Source organism: Monodon monoceros, unplaced genomic scaffold, assembly GCF_005190385.1.
Source record: "Monodon monoceros isolate NGI ecotype Baffin Bay Population unplaced genomic scaffold, NGI_Narwhal_1 Super_Scaffold_12, whole genome shotgun sequence".
Taxonomy (NCBI): Eukaryota; Metazoa; Chordata; class Mammalia; order Artiodactyla; family Monodontidae; genus Monodon; species Monodon monoceros.
In genome coordinates this window covers 103,447,713-103,463,963 of record NW_021703768.1, presented here as the reverse complement: position 1 = coordinate 103,463,963, position 16,251 = coordinate 103,447,713, and the positions used below count along the sequence as shown (strand labels likewise).

Sequence of the window (16,251 nt, the reverse complement as noted above, 5' to 3'; positions counted from 1 at the left end):
GAACCCCACGTAACACAAAGTCTACTGAGGAGGGGAAATATATGCTGGATTCGACTGCTGTCCTTTCCTTTTATGTAGCGTTTGCTACTAGAATAAAACCTTGAATAAGGATCTCTGAAGTGGGAGTCCTTACAGGTGCCATACAGGTGGCACCTCAGGTAGCTTACAGATGCCCAGAGGAGCTCCCAACCCAGAATATAAGCCAGGAATATACTCTTCCTCCCCAGATGGTGAGATAGCACCAGATATTTGAAGGAAAACATTTTGAAAAATAGGCTCAAAATTCAGGAAGCAGAAGAATTAAGTCCTGAGGAAAAGTCTCAAATAATAGAATCGTGTATTTAAACTAGAAAAAAAAATATTCAAGAGAATATTCGTGAAAGAATAGGCTGATGTGAAACAGAAACATTAAGATTTTCAGAAATAAAAATTATGATTATTAAAGAGGGGAGGGACAAATTAGGGATATGGGATTAACAGATATAAACTACTATGTATAAAATAGATAAGCAACAATGATATACTGTATAGCACAGGGAATTATAGCCATTATCTTATAATAACCTATAATGGAGTATAATCTGCAAAAATACTGAATCACTATGCTGTACACCTGAAATAAATACAATATTGTAAATCAACTGTACGTCAATAAAATATTATAATTATTGAAATAAAAATCCTTGATAGGAGAAGTAGCAGAATGGATTTGCTATGATCCAGTCAGTGCACAGGGAAACTGAGCCCACCATCTTTACCAGAATGCAGCTCAGAATGACAATGTGATGGGCGGAATTGTGTTTCCTCCAAACTCATATGTTGAAATCCTAACCCCTAGTACCTCAGAATGTAGCTATGTTTGGAGATAGGGCCTTTAAAGAGATAACTAAGGTTATGTTAGGTTATATCTGTGGGCCCTAGCCTGACTGGTGTCCTTCTAACAAGAAGAAATTTGGACACACAAAAAGACATACCAGGGATGCTTGCCAACAGAGGAAAGGCCATGTGAGGACACAGCAAGAAGGCAGCCATCTGCAAGCCAAGGAGAGAGACCTTGATCTTGAACTTCTAATCTCCAGAATTGTGAGAAAATAAATTTCTGTAGTTTAAGTCATCCTGTCTGCGGTATTTGATTATGGCAGTCCTAGTAAGCTAATACAGACAGAAACATGGAAAGTATGAGAAAATAGTTAAGAAACACAGAAGATATACCCACAAGTTTTAGTAAGTATTCACTCAGACTTCCAGATAGGTAGAAGACGGATGATGGAAGAAAGAATACAATCAAGAAAAATTCTTAGAACTGAAAACAAATAAAAGTCTACTAGTTAAAGGAGTTTCAGGTTTGCTGAGCAAGATTCATTTTTAAAAGACCCACACAATTGTGAAATTTAATAAATAAATTTAAAAAAAAGTGATGTGAGGGTCTCTTTGAATACTGTAATCTATTTCCAAGCAAAATGCACCAACAGTGAGTTTGTTATAGCCTAACAATAGTTCTTGATGTCTTTTCTGTCTCCTGTTGATAGAATCAAGGTTTAGCGGTGGATCAAGGCTTAGAAGCTGCTTCTATAGATCTCTTATTTCTTTTAAATAAGGAAATTGAGTCACAGAGAGATTAACTGGCTGGGTGTTTATAAAAACATAGTTTCAATTCTTTTTGACACTCTTTCACAGACCCCTGTAGGGGTGGAGTCTCTGTTCCTTCCCCTTGAATCTGGATGGGCCTGTGACCACCAGAACTGATACAGTATGGCACTAAGGTTTCCCAAGACACTCCTGGTTTTGGCACTGCAAAGCTCCCAAGAAACTCCTCAGAACCAGAGAAGTGACCTAAGTGCCTTCCAAGGTTGGATCCTAAAAGGCCAGGCAGCTATCACGTCATTCACTAGGTCTCACTCTTGGAGCCCTGAGAAGCCGCGTAAAGAGTTTGACCATTGTGAGCCTACCAGGTTGGAATGCCCATGTGTAGGTATTTTGATTGACAGTCCCAGCTGAGCTCAGACCTTCAGGCACCTCTCCAAGGTGCCAGAAATGTGAATGAAGCTGTCTTGGACTCTCTAGAATAGCCCATGCTCTGACTGAGTACCACCAAGTGGCCTCTGTCAACACCACCCAGAAGAGAAAGATTCGTCAGCGAGACCTGCCCTTATTACTGACCCTCAAAATCATGAAATATATAAAACTGGTTGTTATTTTAAGCCACTAAATTTGGGGGTTGTTTGCTACATAGCTGTAATTAGAACAGTGGCTGAAATTATCAGTAGATTCTCAGGTCACTTCAGTTCTGGTCCGTCCAGTGTTTGGTCTATCACAACTCAGCATTGTGATTTTTTTTTTTAATTAATAAATTAATTATTAAAATTTTTTGGCTGCACTGGGTCTTTGTTGCTGTGTGCCGGCTTTCTCTAGTTTGCGGCGAGCAGGGGCTTCTCTTCATTGGGGTGCGCGGGCTTCTCATTGCAGTGGCTTCTCTTGTTGCAGAGCACAGGATCTAGGCACATGGGCTTCAGTAGTTGTGGCACACGGACTCAGTAGTTGTGGTGCATGGGCTTAGTTGCTCCGCGGCATGTGAGATCTTCCCGGACCAGGGCTTGAACCCATGTCCCCTGCGTTGGCAGACAGATTCTTAACCATTGTGCCACCAGGGAATTCCCATGATTTTCTTTTTCCTTTCAAAATTACTATAGATTCTCTTCCTAAATTTAGCCATAGCTTTCTAGATATTAGATACACTTATTGGTCTATAGTAAGTGGATGTTAAACTGTCTTTTGATAAAGGAATGATTATAAAGATTTTTTAAAAAGCAGATATTTTGAGCTCACAGTATATTTTTATATCAGTCTTCATCTAATCAGGGAGAGGAACCAAATAGTAATTGAGCAGGGAAAGTTTAATATAAATAATTATTAAGTATAGCAGGGGATTGTAGTAATGAGGGACTGGCTAGTAAGAAGTTAAGAGAACTTTAAAAAAATGTAAGAATAAAAGATATAATGTGTAACATAATATCAGAAATAATACAGTGTAATACAATCACTATCCCTAATGCTGAGATAAAGCACCCAAGGAAGAGTTCTCTGTTCCCTCACACCCAGAACTGAGATCCACACATTTTGGAGACACATGGCCTTGGTTCATTGGATGGCGGAGAAGTCTTTGCGGGGCCATGCCAGCAGAACTTGCAGGAAACCTGCCCCCTAGAGTGTTGGCGAAATCTGTACACAGGGAAGTATCTCACAAGAGGCGTTTAGCAATGGTGCTGGCCACCTGGGTGCCAAGGGAGGTTGCTGGTCACCATATACTGCAGGAGCCTGGTGAGTGAATATGCTAGAATCAGGATGCAAAACACTTCCCTTCTTCAATGTCTCTCTAGTGCCCTCTACCAACAAAGTTTAATATTGTGCCAGCTCGCAAGAAAAACTATTTAAAAGGCTCAGATCCACTTTTACCAAGTGGGCAAAAAGGATGAATTCAGAGCTGAGTAACTCAAAAAAGATAACTGTGATAATTTTTATGAAATATACACCAAGATTTTGCTTTATCATGTCTTGAACCTCTCATACCAACTTCTGTAAAGGATTATCCAGATGTTTTCAAAATGTGCATATTTTAGATGGTGATGGTCATATTGAAATATCAAACTCATTTTCCAATCATAATTTTTATGTGAATACCATGTTTTAGAGTACCAAAACATTAAATGTTGTTTCCAAAATGATTATTAAAAACCCCATTAGTGACAGTAAATAGGCACAAGGTTTTAGGGAGATGGGGATATTCTAAAATTAGATGTGGTGATGGTTGCAAATTTCTGTAAATGTACTAAAATTCATTGAACTGTACACTTAAAATTAAGGGTAAATCTTATGGTACATAAATTATATCTCAATAAAATTTTTTTTTAAGTCAGACACTAATTATATGCTAAACTTTTCAAATGGGAAAATAGACAATATATATTTAAAGGTCTGAGAAGTGCTAGGTAACCTGTTTTTCCACTGCTAATTCATTTAATAGTTTTAAGACTTATCAGATATTACATGCATATCCAGTGCCTACATTTTTTCCTTTTTATAATATTTTTTCCAGAGCTCCGATATTTCATGACTTCCATAAATCTTTTCTGACTCCTCTTGTGAATGATATACCACTTCTAATTATTTTTTCCATTAGAACATCTTTGAATGTTTTGGGAAATATTTTTAGAATATTTTGTATAATCATCTTTAATATATAGTTTGATTCTATTGGCAGCAAAATGATATTTATCATCCTAGGAACTTTCCTCTTTCTTACTCACTATTTATTCTATTGAATTTAAATAAATTTTCTGAGATGGCTGCTGAGGTTGCAGATTATTTTTGTTTTCTTCTTGAAACAGTCTCATCTTGGAAGTTTTGTTTGTGACCTGGTGTTACCTATGGTTTTGACAACCTTGCTGCTGGAACTGGACATCCTGAGCCCCGTTTTCTGATACTGACCTATGCCTCAGCTGAGGGATGCAGGGAGTTCATTAATTAGTTTCTTGTTTCTAGAGTGCAAGGGTTAATGACTTTGTAGAATTGCGTTCATCACTAAGTGACCATCCAACTTTTAAAAAAAATTTGAAAGTAAAATATAAAACATGGGTCCTTTTCAAGAATAAACCAATAAAGTTATTTTTTGTATTAAGTCTAGCACAGTGTCTAGAATATAGTTTGGTGTTTGATAAATGATATTTAAGTAAAGGAATAAAATAAACTAGTAAGATTTTAATGGTGTCAGCTACATTTTATATTGAGGCAGGTGCCTCAAATGTGGGTCAATGACAAACCTTCACTTTGGGTTTACAAATAGCTGTAAATACAGAAGCCTTTTACCTTAGACACATATGACCCAGTGGGATGTAAAGTTGGAATGGAAAGTTCCTTCTTATTTTTATTGTCTAAACCCTGTTAAGAAAGGGAGAGACTAATTTAAAACAATACACTCATTAAAATTTTTATACTTTGGCAAGATAAATCTGTTCTAATATCCCAAGTTTCTTTTTCCTTAACTCATCAGCTTCCCAGAAAGTTACAGGATATACTGAATTATTAAGAACTCTAGGTATCTGAATTAAAAATTCTGATTATCTGGGTCTCTATTCATATTAGCTATTTCACTTCATTGCCTGCTAAGACTGTTCTGGGTTGCACTGAGGTCCTTATGATCTTGTTGCATGAGGGACAGTCTCCTTGTTCAAGCAGCTCCCTGAGTCTCCACTTAACTCCCTCCACTTTGGGTTTTCTGTGCTAGAAATACTTGTTCATGATGGAATGGTCCTGCGGCAGACACAGCTGAATGGTCTCTCCTTCCCTGACCCTCCTTTCTCAGCTCAGATCTGTGTTCATCAATTAACCTCTAAAACTTCAACTCCTCTCTCTGCCGATTCCTTTCTCTCAAAATGGGTGTTGAAGGCTGTTTCATATTAACAACAACAATAAAAGTCTCCTCCCAGACCCTATTCAAACTACCCTCTCTATTCCCTTTCAACAGCAAGCTTCTAAGAAGAGTAGGCTTCATTTGATCTCTTGATTTGCTCCCCTCTGTTTCAGTCCTGAACCCATTGGTTTTTGCTACCATTTTGCTTATGTTGCTCTTTCTACGATCACTAAGTCTTTCTCCCAAGTAAAAACCAATGGAGGCTTTTCAGTCTTACACTTACTTGATTTTCCCGATGCATTTTGAATTGTTGATCACTCTGTCCTTCGCAGAAGTATCCCTTCCCTGTTGGTTTTTTGCTTTTCCTTTTATTCTCTCTGCTCACTCATTCATCATTCAAGCAGTTGTATTTTCTACCCCAAATTAGATGTTGGTGTTCCCCAGGGAGACCATTTTTGACCCTATGTTCTGTTTGTTGACATTTTTTGCTTCAATCAACATGTTTTCACTCATAAAGACCTATCTTTCAACAGGTTTACATTCATAAAGACCTCTCTCTGTTCTGGTTAGTTTATTTAATTTGGCTGTAGAGTATTCTTATAGAAATTGTACTTTCTAAGTTGAGAGTTTCTAAGTTCAGAGTTGGTTTACTACATGTTTATTGTTATCAATTGTCCACTGAATTTACATGTTGGCTTGAATATTATCTCAATACACCTTGAGCTGCTCGTTAACCATTATGATCCCCTACGTTTTTTGGGAATCCTTTCTACTCTTCTCACATTTAGAAGTTCAATATAAGTTCATTAATTTAACAAACATATTTTGAACATTACAATTTCCAAGAACTCTGCCAGGCATCATGTATGATATGATTCATTTACTACCTTCTGACTACCTTCTCTTTATATATATATGTATATATATATATATACACACATACATATATATACATATACATGTACATATATATATGACTGTAAATTAATTTATAAGAGATTTAAGAGTTTTCCATAGGCCTACTAAAGCTAGGCCATTCATTGCCTTGTGATAAACTCAGACTTCTCATCAGGGGATAAAGACCATCATCCAGTCCAGTCTGGCTGAGAGCACCCTTTTATACATTATGAAAGGCTGCCCTTTCTTAGGCTGACACAGCACAGAGCCAGAGCACATAGCTTGGTGAACAGAGCATGAGCTGGATGTCAGCCTCCATAGTTCCCTCACCAAAACACCTCTCTGCAGATTCATAATGGCCCTATTACAATAAGCCTTCAACCTACACCTATCTGACCACCATTCCTCCCCTTCAGGGTACCTGTGATCTAGGTAAGCTGAACTAACACTGCTGTTCTCTTCTTTTTTGCCTCTATACCTATGTTCGCTGTGTTTCCTCTTCTTGGCATGACCTTCCTCCAGCTGCATCCTAATGTGGGACAACAATTTCACCTACTTCTTTCCTAGAGTCTGTACTGACTCTTTAGATAATGTTAGCTCTTCTTCTTCCCCAAAGTAATACTTTTTTACGGACTATCATAAATTAAATCCTCTCTGGAGTTTGGCAAGTGTCTCACCTCAACTATGACATTTGAAGCATCTCTAGATCAGAGATGATGTGATGTCTTATTCCTTTTGGTATTTTCTGTGAACCTGTATAACACAATAGAGGTTGAATGAATATCTCGAACTTAATCTCAGGAAATGGGTTAATATTTATAAAATGCTTAACATAGTGCCTTTCACAGAGTAAGTGCTATACAGGTGTTTGTTAAGTAAAATGAAAGGTTGCCAGGTCCTGAGTTTGGATTTGAGAGGACTATTGTTATTATAATTAATGATAATTGTGTCCATAATTTATTTATAGAGTCAGAAATACTTTCCTCTTTTATCACTAGACTTTTAGTAATGTAGAACCGCAGAAACATTGCTTTCTTTTTATATTCTATTCCTTTTTCTAATTACATATCATTTCTCTCACAATGATAGTTAAATCTCATTATATTTAATGATTTATCCATTTTCTGCTATAACAGTTTTATCAGTGACTCCTTGTGTTATAATCTCATTATTTCACAAAATTATATCCTATTTGTTAAGAATAGTAACTGTTACCATGATTTCATCTTCTTCAATGCTCTTTTTAATCTCAGTGTCATAGCCTTCTTTGTGTAAAGGTTAAACATTTTTCTCTTCATTTAGTCTAATTCTATTCAGTGTTGTTTATATTATATAGTGTCTTTCACTGTATGTTACTATTTTAAAGAATTTAATTCTGTATCTGAACTGTTGGTTTCACTTCTACAACTCTATTTCTTTGAATAAGACAGAAAACATGCCCTGAAGGAATCTAAATTACCAAATACTTTTTTCTTTCTCCCAGTGTATAATATACCTGTAATGAAATGTTGAATCTTCATTTCTTAATTTCTATTGAATATATTTCTATGTGGGATTGATTTTTTTCCTTTTTTTTTTTTTTTTTTCTTTTGCGGTATGTGGGCCTCTCAGTGTTGTGGCCTCTCCCGTTGCGGAAAACAGGCTCCGGACGCGCAGGCTCAGTGGCCATGGCTCACGGGCCCAGCTGCTCCACCGCATGTGGGATCTTCCTGGACCGGGGCACGAACCGTGTCCCCTGCATCGGCAGGCGGACTCTCAACCACTGTGCCACCAGGGAAGCCCAATTTTTTTCCTTTGTGATTGAAATAGTTTATATAGAAAGTTACAAAGTGTTCAAATAGTGCATGTTGAAAATATAAGTAGAACATTACAGATTTTTACCATATATAGCCCAGCGAGTGAATTTGACCTAAAACAAATAACCAAACAAAAACCTGAGTAAACAAATGGTAGGAAGCAAGTATAATCTGCTCCTGCTTGTTTGTATACACAGCACTGTCATTTGAGAGAATTTTACCCTATTAGGTTAATGCCAAAAATGTTCCAAAGCCAAGGAATAAATTGTGCTCCTGAATAACTCTTCCTTCGCAAAGACCTAGTAGCTTTTCTTCTTACCCTTTTAATATAGAAATTTCCAAGTATATATGTGTGTATTACATAAAGAATAATATTATGATTCCAATGTATACATCACCAGTCTCAAAAATGACCAGTCGTGGGCTTCCCTGGTGGCGCAGTGGGGTGGGAGTCCGCCTGTCGGTGCAGGGGACGCGGGTTCGTGCCCCGGTCCAGGAAGATCCCACATGCCGCGGAGCGGCTGGGCCCGTGAGCCATGGCAGCTGGGCCTGCGCGTCCGGAGCCTGTGCTCCGCAGCGGGAGAGGCTGCAACAGTGAGAGGCCCGCATATCGCAAAAAAAAAAACAAAAAAAAAACCAGTCGTATGTCATTTTTAACCTCACTGTGCTGCCCATCGTTGTAATTTTTTTTAATGTTTCAAACATTTCAGTTGCATAATAACAAGAAACTGATTTTCTTTGTTTTAATCCTGAGTCTTAGGTGCCGCATCTTCTTCTTGGCATAGTATTAATCTCTGGTGGAAAGAAGACACAGTGGCTTTTCTTTGATTGAAAAGCAGTTGAATTCATTATTCTTTCGGGAAGAGAAGTCACCGGTCACCTGCTAATGTTTCTGTGCTCAACCAAATGGGTGGAACCGTTGTCTGGAACCATGTGTGGGTGGCAGTCAAGTGCAGTGGTTAAGCAGCCAGACTCGGGCCAGGCTTCCTCCATTAAATCTTGGCTCCACCAAGATTTGGCTTTGTTACTTGAAAACGCTCCTTATCTTTTCTCTGTCCCAGTCTCCTCATCTGATGATGATATCTCATGGGGCTGTTATGAAGATTAAATGAATCAATACATACGAAGAATTAAGAAGAATTTCTGGAACATGGTAAGTCGCACATATATTTCCCATTATTATTCACTATCTTAAATTACAAACCTCTTTTAAGTTTGAAAAAGTTGTGCATCCTTAAGACATTTGTGGGTTTTGGGGGATAACAATGTAAAATGTTGAACAATTAAAAAAATTATAGATAAGTTGCCTTAATTATGAGGGAAAATACATTGTCTTCTTTGCTCCTAAAAATTGTTTGACGCGATTACTTTTCAGTATTGTTTTAATTTCATGTTTTAAATTTAAAAAATCTCAGAGAAAAGAATTCTAGTTGGGACAGGTAATGTTTAACAAAAAAAAATTAAAGCATGTGTTAGAACAGTTTGTTCATGTAACTTGTGTGGGAATTCCTCTAAAATCCAAGGAAACACCATGAGAACCCAATAAATAGAAAACATTAAAATATGGTTAGAAGAAATGTCCCTGGACATTAAATTCCATTCTTAGCAGATCCCCAATATGATCATTACGTTTCAAAAGTGTTTAAAAAGAATACAAGTTTCTTCCCTGGATGATTTTAAGAATCTTGAAAAAAGACGGAAGGAAAGAAAAGAAAGGTGATTAAAATATTTTTGGAAGAAGAGGGTCCCCAGAGCAGGCTGGTATGCAGTGTTCATTGAGCTGAAGAAACCTTAACATACTGGCCCAGGAATCAGCCAATCAGGAGGCTGAGAACCATATTTCCATAATGATGATTGGCTGGTGGACTGGAGGCTCAGCTGAGCTGAGGATGGGACGGAAATGCTCTGTTGAGAAAATAGCAGAACAACTTTCTGGCTTTCTGTTGTTTATTGCATATTCTCCAAATGATTGTAGTGATTCATCCTTTAGGAAAGCTTGTTTTGAAAACAAAAGAGGCACAGTTCACAACGAAAGTGTTACTCAGCAGCCAAGGAGCTGAGTATAATCGTATTCTTTTATTTTTCTTTAAAATAAACCTGTCTCCTGATTTTTTCTAACCAAGTATGTTAAGACTTCCTAGGCGATTCATAAGGGTTTGATTTAAATTATAAATTAGACAAGGGCTATAATTTCTGATACGCTTTCATCCTTGCTTTATTAATCTGTCAGCTTTGTGAAGTACGCACAAATACAATGTAGTTTGTAAAGTGTGGGAAAGTCCTTAAATTCTCGTGCCAAAAGCGTATGAAATACTCTCACAATTAAGGGGATTCTGCTACCCTCCAAAAAGAAGCTATATTAGGAAATCTTTTTCATGTAGTCATATACGTATGAAAGCAAGAGATACATTTATCAATGTATTTGGTGTTACTCTCACCAGTGTTTACACATACATAAAAATCCACTGTCATTAAGTCATAGAGATTTTTGAAAACAACCAAAGGGGGAGCAGAAAAAGGGAGGCAAGGAGGAAAGATGGAGTAGAACACGGCTGTATCCTGCTGCCTTTTGGCCCTCTCCTGCTTGGTGGTTTGTATTTTGTTGTAGTTGTTTTAGATTCAAATAGAGCATTGACAACATTTCACCTCCACATTTTTAAACTTGGTTTTACAATCATTTTTTCCACAAGCCATCTTTCTGGAAATGAGAATAATTCTATAATGCAGATTAAGCAGAAGTGTTTTTCAGTTTCTCCCAGTGACCATTGCTTGGCTAGCTAACAGACCAGCCATTCAGAAGCAATTTTCTTCAGGCTGAAATTATGTGCTGACCGTAGCAGATCACTTCCCATAATAACCCTTCCCCCACCCAATGCTAAATACAATCTGTCTCCTACCCACTGTAATAACGTGCAAATGACTGTAATTTTGCAGACAAGAAACAGCCCAAAGTGAAACGTGTCTAAACAGAGGTCGATTTGAAAAATCAGGGCTATTACCTAAATCTGTAAAATACATATTGTAATAAAACCAGCAACAGCAATCTCCAATAAGTAGTTTTAAAAAAATGTAACTTGTGTTTTGATCTTCTTTAGGCACCCGGTCTCCACTGGCATAAAAGAAAAATCCTTTTCCAGAAATGGTTTCATTACATGCGATGTAAACTGCCTTCCTTTGCTAACTGATCTGCAGACTTTGCTTGGGCACCCGTTCAGGTATAGTAGCGCACACCACACCAGAAAGACCCGGCAAGCAGAGGTAAGATTTCAGATACTTAACACTGACCTACATCACAGTCCTCTCAATGTGAGCAGTATACAGATGTTTTCCTTTAGAAGAATGTGCTGCTTTGCAATATTTTGCTGGGTTCCCTAGGACTGTATGGCATAAAAGGGACAAGATTTGCTGCTTTTCCTTTTGGATTCTTTTCAGGTTGAGGTTTGGGAGAAGGAATGGGGAAATACCGACACATACAGGGAGAAACTCCTTTAACTTTACAGTTCTTTACTATTAAAATTCATTGTAGTCGTGAGTCTCAGAGCATGGAAAATTTGCTTTATATCATTTCAATTTGTTTAAGCAAAACCGTGTTATAAAGGTTTTGGAAGATAGACATCATTCTCCCTCCCTTGGATGTAGAGTCCCTTTGTTTTACGCTGAGGAGTTTAAATTGAAGGTGAACTAATAGAGCATAGAAATGACCTGAAAAGTTAACACAGCTGTGTTTTATAGTGTGTGTGAATGTCTGTATTCACAGAATGTATATCAGAATGTCCATGGGTCTCTCATGAGGTGTCTTCCATGGCAGGGTGAATACCATCCGTGTCTTGCTTCCCTAAGTACTTCCCCCATTCCCATGGGGATGAAATAAAATGTTTCTGTGCCAGGTCCTCTCTCTCCACTAGACATCTGCTTCTTGGCACTCTTTTTTGGTCCAGTGATATTTCAGGATATTGCAAAAACGTCAAATGTTTGACTGAGAACACTGCTTATCTCTTTCTGGGGACAGTTGTTTAGAGATGGATATTGTTAACAATACAGAAACTTGAATTGGATTTAGGAAGCATGTTTGAAAAGAGTTTTCTCTAAAAGACCTTTCCTCGGTAGCAAGTTAGGATGTTATCTCTAGGTAAAGTGAAGAACATCTAGTGTTTGTGCGGGTGTCTTAATAAATCACCCATTCCATATTCCCTAGAAACCAGGTCACTTGCCCACAGCCTTGAGGCAGGTCTGTTCATAACCAAGTCCAGACAGATAAGACCCTTTCTCCACAATCTTCCTGGGCAGCCAGAAAGTTTCTCATTATGTCTAAATTAAGTTTTTTTTCTCGTAAGTCCATTCCCAGGTAGGTTTTTTTTTTTTTTTTTTTTTTTTAAATAACTTTGCTTTCCACTTTTTCCCCTTGGTCTTGAGCAACTCTCTAGTGTCAAAGTTGGCATAGATTTAGAAAAGTTAGACCCACGTATAGACTGCCTTCCAAATAAACAAAAATCCAAGGAATTATTTCTGATCCTTTTATGATACAGCACAAACCAGAGGAAATGGGCACCAAAGAAAGACCACTGTGTTTTCCTGTGTTACTGCCTGAAGCCCCTGGCCTCAGCACTGAGCTCTTTGCCCTTAAAAAGGAGGAAAAGTCTTGTGCCAGGATCTTCTGATCACCTAGTAATGGAAGCAGTACAAGCAGGAGCTCAGCTGGTGGTGGTGGTTATTGGAGATGGGATAGCACTCTTTAACTGCTCCTTTTACACTATCCTTCTGGCTCCTCCCACCTCTTCTTTCCTCCTAGACTCCTTTCCAGACAGCTGCTCCCCTTTACCACATCTCTGAGTAGACACACACTAAGATGTAAAATTACAAAGTATACATGTTATACAATAGTGTACTGGTATTATCAACTATATGCGTGTGGATATCAGTACGCAGACTAGTATGTTCCCTATCATCTTGATAAGAGAGGCGGATAAAATTTTCCTCTCTAAAATATGGTAGAACTTCCCACTTTTGTGAGGGGAGTAGCTCTGATTTTCTAAGCCGGTAGTTAATTATCTTAGTTTCATTCATCAATTAGCTGATAGCCCTCTGATGTCTCTTGATTGGCCCCTTTGTCAAACAAAAGAAAACAAACACTCACAAAGCCAGCAGAATGACTCTGGTTGATTCAAGTCTCTAGGCGGAACTTGGAGGGTAGGAGGTGGGGGCGGGGTGCGAACGGAGTGTGGAGATGTTGGAATGGAAGGAAAATGCTTGAATTTATCAAAAACGGTTTGGGTTAAATATGTGATTGAATTTGGCATAAGCCTTTATCTTTAACCGGGTGGGGTTTATTAAAAAGGTTGAAGAATTAGGGTTAAGTATTGAAGTAAGGGTTAGATCAGATTATTTGAATATCAGGAAGCCTAAACTTTGGTTTTAGTTACACTAAGTCTATGCTGCAGAGCCTGTGATTTGCGTTTACCAAGGGAGTGTGTTGGAGGTGTTGCTTCTACCCTTTATGAACTTCAGCAGGTCTTATTTTCTATGCCTTTTCAAGTCCAGTTGTTTTAAAAGCTAATTATTGATTTTTCCAAGCTGATTATACAGGGTAGCCATGGGCTTCCAAAGATGGAAATACTCCAGGGACATAGGAAGTGCCTGAGTGATCTGGTCCTTTGAGGAACCACTCTTCTAAAAGAAGAAGAGTTAAAAATCAACGTGCATGTTCTATTAGCAGTGGGACACACACAAATTGTAAAATCTGTACGTTCAAAATTATAAAACAAATATGAAAGTTAAAATAGACGGTAAGTGGGTATCAGATTATCTTCTCTGCCCTATTTGTTAATGTACGGCTTTGCTTTGAAAATAAATCTATTTAGGCAGATCTAAGGACTATTATAGATTGCATTCCTCTAGTTTATGTACCCCAGCAAAGGATGGAAACTGCTGTTTATTACTATTTTAGCATCAAATCGAGTTCATCTTGGGTAGTGAAACAACTAATTGGCATTTTAAAAAATGAACTAAATACATCGAAAGCTCAAACACGAGTCAATCGACATTACTTAAAACATATGACATAAATATTTTTATTGATCCACAAAGTCATCACTGAATATTTATATCATAAGCAATCTTCTGCTAGCTCTAATTCACTTTATATGTCCATTTGACTCAGTTAAGACACATTCTTAAATTGCGATTGTCGTGTGGAAATTACAAACCCGGTAGTGCTGCATCTTTAACACTTGGGATCATGACACTTTCAATTAAATTCAGTGCACCCTTTGACTTTAAAATTTCCATATTCCAGCTCCTAAAAGTGATGGAAAATAACAATGAAAAATTAAAACTAAAAGTGCTTTAAAGGCTTAATATATATAAATACATTAGCTTAAGTATATTAGCGGTTACAGTACAATACTTGTTATTGTTAAACTTGTTATTTCATATTAACCTCTCTTGTCCTCTGACCTCAGAGTCCCATTAACTTGGTTGCTGGCATTTGTCCTACAATACATTCTAAAATATTTTTGTGTTCTTGGTGGATTGCACGGTGTTGCGTTCAGAGGACTTTGACACCGGCTCTCCCCAAGAGAGGGTTAAATATTTGGGGAAGGGGAACTCTGACAATCCCTCGGCTTAAAAATGGTACTGGGACTGTTTAACGGGTTAATCTTCCTAGTATATTTATCTCCCACAAATCGATTTTTTTAAAAAATGAGACTAGCCCGAAGTGTTAACATGGTTGGCCGGGACCTCATTTTTAAAAAATTAAAAAAATTTTTTTGGAGCTGCCTAGGACCAGGTGGAAAAGCTTTGTTACTAATTCCAGGGAAGAACCTTTCACGTAGTGGTGGTTAAATGGTTGCCAGCTTTCACATTTCATTGCTTGTGGACCAGAAGCCTGGGAACAAAAGGGTTACTTGTTTCTCCACCACCGCCTTCACCCCCAGATCGATTTTTCTTATTTAATCAGCGAGTAAAATGAGACACAGAAGGAAAAAAAAAAAAAAAAAACCATTGAAAGAAGGGCAAAGTGGCGGGGGGAGAGTTGAAAGCCAGAAGGTGCAATACAGAAAATCAGTCCGGGGAGTTTGCGCTGCCGAGTCCTTGCAACACGGAATGGAAGCCGGCAAAACGCTCGCAGTCATTTCCACACAGCCAACCTCCCTTTTCTCCTCGCTACGCGCTAGTGGCTCATTTGGCTTCCCTCTGCCACCGAGCGATCACATACATTATTTCCCCCAAGATAACACAATCAAACTTATATTTACCGACATCCTCTCCTCGCAGCCTGTTTGAGATTTGTTTTAATAAATAAGTGTTTTATGTGAATGATGTAGTAATTGAAACAGGCGCACCATTTTTTTTTTTTTCATCTTACTGCAGGAGGTTCCTCAACCCCAATCTGGTTGGAAAATAAAACGCTTTGTCTCCACAACCGCCCCCCACCGGACCCCCACCCGCTCTCAGTGTGTGTTTTATACGTGTGTATATCTCAACCCCCTACAGTAGCCAAGAGAAAGCAGCTAGCCAATGAGAGAGCCCAGTTTCATAAAAGCTGCTCTCTGATTGGCCCGATGAGAAAGGGCAATGGGAACAAAGAAAAGTCCCTTTCAGGTATAGAGGCTGAGAGCTCCTTTTGCTCCACTCCCCCTGTGTGTGTGTTGTGTTTCAGTCCTGATTTCAGTGTTGCAGAACAAGCTTGTTGTGTGTGTGCACCAGGGGAATTTTTCTTTTCTTTTTTTTAATTTGAATTTTTGTTTTTATAAAAAATACACAGGCCGGTCTGTGACATTTGATGGTCCATCTTCTTTAATAATAAATTTGTTGAAGAGATTATAATTTCCAAAATAAAGCGGCTGCAACCAAACACATTCAATGCAGTTAGAAGGAAAAGGTCAACTCGATCCAATACAGACCGTAAGTACGGTTGCGTGGTGTGTCTCTATATAGCACTTAGCGGGGACTTCATGCAGGGGAATGTGCGAGTTTTATGCATTGAAATGAGGAACTAGTTACAGGGTTTGGCTTTTGCATTGAGAACAACAATACAAGAAGGGTGAATTTTTATTCAGTGGAGGGTGAAGCATTTGTAACTTCTTCACACAGATTAAGCTTGACTGGGCACTCGGCGTAACTTAGAGTAAACTACCTTTGGGGCTCTAA

General features: G+C 38.2%; 1 protein-coding gene across 12 annotated transcripts in view; it reads left to right on the top strand.

Moving 5' to 3' along the window:
- Positions 1–16,251, top strand: part of ZNF608 (zinc finger protein 608) — a 744,094-nt gene that overhangs the window by 621,858 nt on the left and 105,985 nt on the right. For 11 of the 12 annotated variants that reach the window (XM_029216087.1, XM_029216082.1, XM_029216085.1 and 8 more), the window contains 4 exons: positions 9,162–9,253; positions 11,196–11,358; positions 13,672–13,883; positions 15,866–16,005. Coding sequence is in view for 1 of the 12 variants with exons in the window: in XM_029216092.1 (XP_029071925.1) it covers positions 15,964–16,005 (42 nt within the window). In the remaining 11 variants the exon portion in view is untranslated. Of the gene's footprint in view, positions 1–9,161; positions 9,254–11,195; positions 11,359–13,671; positions 13,884–15,587; positions 16,006–16,251 lie in introns of those variants that run through there. The other variant, XM_029216091.1, reaches the window with a different exon arrangement.